Consider the following 7,589-nt stretch of genomic DNA (forward strand, 5'->3'; position numbering starts at 1 on the left):
AGTGAAACCTCATGTCACATTTGATATGACCAGTAATGTGAGGGGGAACTCTTTTATGACATCACAAGATGAAAATATGACATCACAAAACGTAAACATGACATCACAAGACCTACTCTTGACAGCAGATGACGCATCATCACGTGATACTGGAAGTTTGTTGGCAGATTTCGATTGGAATGAGATCGACGAGCTTGTGCAAAGTTATCATTAATAAGTTTGACTTTTTCTGGCAATTTGATTGAGTCAATAATAACGTATATGTTGTAACTGGCATTTGTATTTGAAAACAAGAAGCTTATCATTGTGGGTGTATGTGTCCTTGGACAAACCACTTTTTGAAACTATAATACACCTGGCCCACACAACCTATACATTATTGTTGATTTTTTACAACGGTTCCTAACCTATGGTAGGCGTCTGCTTGCAAACCTATTAATGTTTACTTAGAATACAAATAAGTTAAATTGTGTTTTACTGAGAATTTGTTTTAGTGGCGTTGTTACATGCAAATTATATACGATTTCACCTTGTATACGTTTTGTTTAATAAAACATATTCGTAGCTCTGGTTAGTAGTACTAAACCAGTTATTACAGTTTAAGACAGTTTGTTCAGTGGGTGTACACATATGCTCACAATAGTTGCAGCACCCAGCCTTGTTATCTGTGAGACGAAAGCAAGGACGTAGATGACTCGTTTCAACGTCATACTTTACCACGTATATAACTATAACTTTATAACTGAAAAATATAAATTTGGATAACTCATTGGTAACCACGGGATTTTGATCAGTCAAAATTGCGTAGCTCTCTTGTTATTGTAATGTTGCACAGAAATTTTATAAAATAACATTTCACTTCTGTGCTGTGCAACACTTTCTCTTGTTAATTACTAAATTCTGACAAAATATACGCTAATCATAAAATGACGTCATCAAAGCAGTGTTACCAAAATAAAATAAACAAAGTATACAAAAACTAAAAGAATTTTAACATTACAAAACCAAAAGAAAATGTTGCTCTACGTTTTTTTCGGCTTAATTTTAATTAATTTAAGTTTTTATCATTATTAAAACTTTATATTCTTGCATGTATTTTTTTGCTCGTTTTAGACCCTTGTAAATTTGGCAACACATTTTGTTTACAAATTGTTTTATTGACAAAACTACGGTTTAAAGGACCAGCAGAATTTTGACAGGATTTTAGTGATTTTTGATTAAATGTTTATATAAACCATGTAAGTTGTTTATATAAATAAACTACACAAACACCCGTGTAATTACTTGATTTAGCGGGGAGTCGCAAAATATCGGGTGTAATGTCAGGAGTAGAATCAAATATCACGGTTAACTCGACGACAACGATTTTTAGTTGGAAATGGACGGGAATTAATCTTCTGCTGGTTTTAATTTATGGATTTATTGTAAGTAGTGTTTGTTGTATTGCACAGTAGTGCTGTAGCCAACTAAAAGTTGTCTGCTTATCCACACACTGCAATAGCTTCAGCAACTCGACTGTGGGCATGGAGTGGATAAGTCACTTAAGAGGATATAACTTCTAATTCTAACTAACCAATTAACTTACAGACAGTATTATTGGTTGCAATCTTCGCCAAACGAACAATCCACCGAGTAAGTTTGAAGTTCTCACACCGGGTGGAGCCAGAGGGAGCTGGAGCTGAAAAGGTTCGGATTCCTAACATTAAGCTTTGCTGCCCAACATCAATTTAATATCATTATAATATTCTTGGCAACGTGGGTTTATTGGTTTCCATGTGATTAGAGGGTATACTGGCCCGGATGCTGCCATTGTGGGCGTATACGTTCTTAGATAAGACACTTAAAAACAAATTCTCCAACCCAGTAGTCACTAATTGGCACTGGGTTTATAAAAACAAATGTCTTAGTTCCGGCACGCGGGGATAAACACACCATAATGTCATAATGTTTCTTTTCCAGTCATTAAAACATGAGATTCACAACCTAATGGAAGTTGCCGTCAACTTTAGCTATGAACCCACGCTATTACAACCTGGTGATGAAAGACTTCACGCTGAGTTTAAACAGAAAGTGAAATATTCTTACATAACAAGGATGAAGACGGTAGATGGGTTTAGGAATATAGGTTGGAGATTGTTGTTGGTATCTAAACCTTGTTATACCGGTTGTATGAACATCACAGAGCTTGTTTTGTTGGGCGTATACAATCCAATCTGGGACAACTCTGGCCTAAATCCAAGGTCCCATGGCGTACCTCACTGTAGGACCTCACCCATATAGAATAGAATGTGCATATACAATGTTGGGGTAATGGGACAACTCTGGTCTAAATCCCAGGTCCCATGGCATGCCTTACTGTAGGACCTCACCAATGTGAAATATCTTTCACATTGGAAAAAAATAGAAGAACTGTATTAAAAGTGCGCAAAGCTTGTAAATTTGAAACCAGTAAAAGTAAAAGTTCAAAATCTTTTGACCTGCTTTGTTTACTATTTCCCCACCAACCAAAATTCATTTAAGGAACTTATCTGGAACAAACTGACTTATTATCATAAGTTTTTTCTCATATTAACCTAATCATCCATTGCACTCTATGCATAAATAAACCCCTTGAAACATGCGTTAAATCAATAGTTTATATCTAATATTAACCTAATACCCCCCAGACCAGGTCCTTGGTGATTTAAACGACGACCTTCGCCGACCGAAAGGTAAAAATATTCGACAACATTTATTCGACGCCAAGTCTCACAGTAGTGGGTGTCTGCGATCAATACGAACCAATCAACTGCAAACTTTAGCAGATTTCTATGTTCAAGCGAGATATGGGGCCGAGGTAAGTGACCGAAAACATTTTGATGAAATTGTTTTTTTTGTAAGTTCTACTGTATACAGATGGAGAAGTAATTTGGTAAACAGGTTTTATTTTCACATATGGTTAAACAATAAAGTGTTGTGCACTTTTATACCCTGACCAGGTCTAGCCAGATGCTGGACAAAATATCGGTCGTAAAATTAACAATATCGGTCGTAAAATTAACAGGTCTAACCAGATGCTGGACAAAATATCGGTCGTAAAATTAATGTTTTTTATCCGTTTGTTAAAGTTGTATATATGGTTATTTATAATAAGGTGGCTTTCCTTCCCAGTCTTATCACCCTGAAGATCACCAAAAGTTTCTTGACACAGAAGCTGAGATAATCGCTACGTAAGTTTATGTGTTGTGTTACTTGTGTATTCTGTTAGAAACTAACTTATAAAATAGGTCAATGTATTATTGTTATTAAGTGTTTATAAACTGCCTCAGTGGGGTATAGATAATAGGACCCCAGGTATTATCAGGTAAAAACTTGATGGTGAATTCTTCATTGCTGTAGAATTCACTGTCAAAAGATGTTTCACACTTTGATACATCTGGCAGCAACAAAGATATACAATATGTTGTCTTTATCTTTTAGATTACGACAACGAACACATCGTAAACGAACGAAGGAAAAAAGGCGAGACTTACATCGACAAAACGCTTCTGTTAGTGACCCTTCGTCTAATGAAGACATAGAAATAACATTAAAACCTGATGAAGATGAAATACTTCCACTAGAGGGCAACGATGATCAACCTTTGTTGGAGGAGGAAGCGTCATCTGAGGTTGTGTGATTTATGTGGCAAGTTTAGGTTGTCACCGTTTGTGGCTTGTATGGGTTGTCACATTTATGTGGCAAGTGTGGGTTGTCACATTTATGTGGCAAGTGTGGGTTGTCGTTTAATTTGTAGATTGTCACTACTATATGATATTTATACACTGCTCACCGCCAAGCAATACATATGAGTATACAGTTTAATGTTTAAGGTGTCCTTAAGTACTGAAACAACCTTTAAAACTAACATGCGTATATATACACTTCAGCATTTTTAAAGGTGTTTTAAGGTATGGTAATGGAACAACCTCTTATAATTTGTAATTATATATATATATATACATAGTTCATTGTTTTAAAAGCTAACTATCTTAATATATATCTGCAACCACAGCAGAATTTGTACAAAGTTACCAAAAGTCAAATCTACTCCATTTCTGTCCCCACTTTACCCAACAGCACATTACACCTCATCAAACCAGCATAACTGTAACTTCCACAAACTTTGGGGGATTTATTTCAATTCTAAGTATACCATCAATAGTTTATATAATCAAACTGTATCCATGTATAAGTCGTATAAGTCGTATGCCTATCTATGTATGTGGTGTATATTGTAATCATCTTATTCATATATTTCACCATATATTGCATATAATTGTTTATCATCCCTTCCATTGTTACTACATATCATTATCTATGCAATAAACAAACATGTCCACTTACATCAATCTGTATTCAATTTATTGCAGGTTAATTTCACACACATTGGGAAACATTGCAATTTTAAGGTTTAACAAAACATATTTGATCTACAGCACATAGAAGAACCCATAATATAGCAACACATATCATCATATTATCACACACACTACAATAGTATAACATACAGCGCTATAGAATGTTACAACACATTCTATTTCATATGGGTGAGGTCTTACAGTGGGACATGCAATTTAACCAGAGATTTAGGCCAGAGTTGGCCCATTAGGCATAACCCCTGGGTTTATAACAGTAAACACATGGTACAGTAATAACATACTATACAACAATTACAGTGACATAACTCACATGATAGGAAAACACAACCATAGCACTACAAACGCATGCCCCAATATTCTGCTTTAAAAAGTTAAAAAACCAAGTCATCTCCCGTTAATTGTTTCATCATATTATATATTGTTACGATATGAGGCCCTTTGTTTGTTGCGTAATAAGGCCCAGTGTTTCCGATCCAATCCCAACAACCATATGGGTTTATATCTTCCATTATTTTAGCTTGTGGGTAAAGCATTATAATGTTATTGGCCGCCCCTATTTCATTGTAACCAGCATTAGATACAAATACATCATCTATAGTACTAGCATCTTGCGTGCACCCATGTAAAACTACATGCAAGCGACATACAATATACTCGTTCTCGCATTCACTAGGCACATACACATATGCTGTATCATCTAAACCTAAATCATGCATCGATTTTTCGGTGCCGTTTGAAAATTTTGTGGCATTAAATTTAAACAGAGTACCATCTGAATTCCCACTGGATTGTAAGTCTCCATAAATATGGTTAAGTATTTTATGCGCTGTGGAAAAGTTGCAACTGTTCATTAGAACATCGTTGACTTGGGCACATTCCCCACCATAGTTAACTGTAGGGAAGCCATGTTCGCTCCCAACATATTCAAACTTGATGTTCCCAGCTTTGGTGAAGTTTTGGTAAACTTGTAAAGTCTTTTCCACAGTACCTGAGTGAATGTATGTGAGGGTTACTTTTAATACGGAGGAAATGTTATCTTGTTTATCATTGACCAGGCGAGTGATAAGGCCAACCTAGAAGTTAAGATAAAGGAATTTAACTTAATTGTCCTCGCATGGCGGGGCAACGACAGTTGTATGAGAGTATGCAACTTATGGGTGATTGCTTTTACCTGGTGCTATCAGTGTGTCTTGTGAGCCCGCTATTATATAAACTTTATCGTCGGCAAGATAAGATAAAGGGTCAATGAGTCCTTGTTTTTCATTTTCCTTTGTTATGTTTATCAACAAGTTCACATCCATTGTATCAGGCTGGTTCATGTAGTGTATATATCTGTTGGGTGGATCCAAAGTTATACTGGATGCACAGTGGTAAGGACCACCCGCTATGATCCCTGATCCCATAATTATCTTTGACATGGAGAAATGGAATTGTGATGTCATAAAACCACCAGAGGAGAACCCACTCATAGAAATAGCATTTCTATCGACATTATAGGATGGCAACTCAATAATTTTTGCTTGGGTAAAAAAAATTAAACATTTTGTCCAAATAATGACAATATGTTTAAAATTAAACATTCTCTTTAATGTCTGAAAACAAATTAAGAAATATAATATGCACTATTGTAATTTAACAGTTTGTTATTTTATTTAACTTTAGAAAAGTACTTTAAGATATAGGTTAACACACAGTTTTAAATTAGTTTTAATGTATTTAGGTTATATGACATAAATTTACATTATAATCTAAAAATTCAACACCTAGTTAAACTGTAATATGTTCTAACATTTAACTTTATTTAAATAAAGTCAATAGCTGTCTGTTTATAACTTATTATAAAAACATATTTGTTACATTCATTCATGTTTACATTCATACAGACTGTTTAAATACTGAAATTTACGTTTGTGTGATCACTAGAAAACTACCGTCATATATTAATACGTAATCTAAAGCACACACACACAGATTGCATGTAATATATGGAGACCAGAGTGTCGTTATGCTATATTCAGTCGCTTGTTCTCGTCGGCCGGTTAGCTCAGTTGGTTAGAGCGTCGTGCTAATAACGCGAATGTCGCGGGTTCGATCCCCGTACTGGCCACTTCTGCCTCGATAGCTCAGTTGGGAGAGCGTTAGACTGAAGATCTAAAGGTCCCTGGTTCAATCCCGGGTCGGGGCAGTTTTTGCCTAAATTATTATTTTATTATATTTTTTGTATGTTTTCTTTTATACGGGTGATTGAAGTTTTTAATTTATATTATTAACTGTGAGACAATGACATAAAAAAGTGTTCCATAGCCAAAAAGTGGATTACTAAGACATAGCAATTGCGTTTAATATCTTGCATACGACAAATAAATCCTCACAAGTGGCAGCGGCGAACCTTGAACCCAGCTTTTCATCGATTCTGGTGTCAGGGACTCTAACCACTCACCCATGGCATTGTTTTAGGATTTGTGTAAAAAGGTAGCCTATGTTGGACCAGAATCCGAATACCGCATATCAGCAACTACGTTGATTGGCCCTGCTTTTCGTTGATTATCCCCGCTTTTCGTTGATTGGCCGCGCTTTTCTCGCCTTTATAACACAAACCTTGCAGCGCTCGTTCTATTTGCATCACCAGCGTTTGTACGAAGGCGGTTCTGTACCAGACTGGAAGAACACAAGATTAGAAGTTAAGTATTTCTTTGAGTAACTCAGTATTGTATTGCTTATTAGAATAAGCATACTACAACTTAGTTGATATACACTAGAAATTAGAGTAAACTAATATCTTTTAATATTCCAAATATGTTAATTATATTATATTCTAGCCCAGTTTTGTGCCTTGCGTAGAAAATATCTTCTTTTAACAATAATTTAATCTTATCTTACTAGTTTTCAGGAATTGCGTTCTTTATTACGTCACTATACACACATCCCGCACATTCGCTGTGTTCGTTACGTCATAAGTTTAATTGATATCGCGTCATAATCGCTTTTGCTCGCAATAGTTACGTCATAGTTCGGTCCTCGCTCGACCACACACGCATGTGACGTCACAATGCGGTTTGTTCTACGCTTTCGTTTCGCGATTTGTTTCCATGGGGCCCCATGCGCGTTTTGCGTCGACGCAAGGCACATTACTTGTATATTCTAAGTTTAATCTAATTATTTGGCACCACGACCGCGAAGCAAGAACAT

The 7,589-nt window shown here is 35.8% G+C and overlaps 2 protein-coding genes and 2 non-coding genes across 4 annotated transcripts; 3 read left to right on the forward strand and 1 right to left on the reverse strand.

Annotated features, from left to right (window-relative positions):
• Window positions 1-1,172: 1,172 nt before the first annotated feature.
• Window positions 1,173-4,361, forward strand: LOC100179238 (uncharacterized protein C1orf43 homolog). Its single transcript, XM_002120708.4, has 6 exons — window positions 1,173-1,424; window positions 1,588-1,686; window positions 1,960-2,125; window positions 2,667-2,836; window positions 3,151-3,209; window positions 3,460-4,361. Exons 1-6 carry the CDS (start codon window positions 1,320-1,322, stop codon window positions 3,656-3,658), a joined length of 798 nt encoding a protein of 265 aa, XP_002120744.1. The 5' UTR covers window positions 1,173-1,319; the 3' UTR covers window positions 3,659-4,361.
• A 4-nt stretch (window positions 4,362-4,365) lies between these two features.
• LOC100181563 lies at window positions 4,366-5,988 on the reverse strand. Its single transcript, XM_002120635.4, has 2 exons — window positions 5,572-5,988; window positions 4,366-5,388 (listed from the first exon to the last, which is right to left on the reverse strand). Exons 1-2 carry the CDS (start codon window positions 5,978-5,980, stop codon window positions 4,772-4,774), a joined length of 1,026 nt encoding a protein of 341 aa, XP_002120671.2. The 5' UTR covers window positions 5,981-5,988; the 3' UTR covers window positions 4,366-4,771.
• Window positions 5,989-6,433: 445 nt separating this feature from the next.
• On the forward strand, window positions 6,434-6,507 carry trnai-aau. The gene has a single exon. It is a non-coding gene; the product is annotated as a tRNA-Ile (tRNA).
• Window positions 6,508-6,512: 5 nt separating this feature from the next.
• trnaf-gaa lies at window positions 6,513-6,585 on the forward strand. The gene has a single exon. It is a non-coding gene; the product is annotated as a tRNA-Phe (tRNA).
• The last annotated feature ends 1,004 nt before the right edge of the window (window positions 6,586-7,589 follow it).

This window comes from Ciona intestinalis, chromosome 12 (genome assembly GCF_000224145.3).
Source record: "Ciona intestinalis chromosome 12, KH, whole genome shotgun sequence".
NCBI lineage: Eukaryota > Metazoa > Chordata > Ascidiacea > Phlebobranchia > Cionidae > Ciona > Ciona intestinalis.

Excerpts from the sequence above, each read along its gene's own strand:
- LOC100179238 (XM_002120708.4), top strand. The coding sequence starts at position 1,320 with ATGTCAGGAGTAGAATCAAATATCACGGTTAACTCGACGACAACGATT. Across the intron at positions 1,425-1,587 it reads TTTTAATTTATGGATTTATT|ACAGTATTATTGGTTGCAAT; the intron begins GTAAGTAGTGTT and ends ATTAACTTACAG. Across the intron at positions 2,837-3,150 it reads AAGCGAGATATGGGGCCGAG|TCTTATCACCCTGAAGATCA; the intron begins GTAAGTGACCGA and ends TTTCCTTCCCAG.
- LOC100181563 (XM_002120635.4), bottom strand. The coding sequence starts at position 5,980 with ATGTTTAATTTTAAACATATTGTCATTATTTGGACAAAATGTTTAATT. Across the intron at positions 5,389-5,571 it reads AGACACACTGATAGCACCAG|GTACTGTGGAAAAGACTTTA; the intron begins GTAAAAGCAATC and ends ACATTCACTCAG.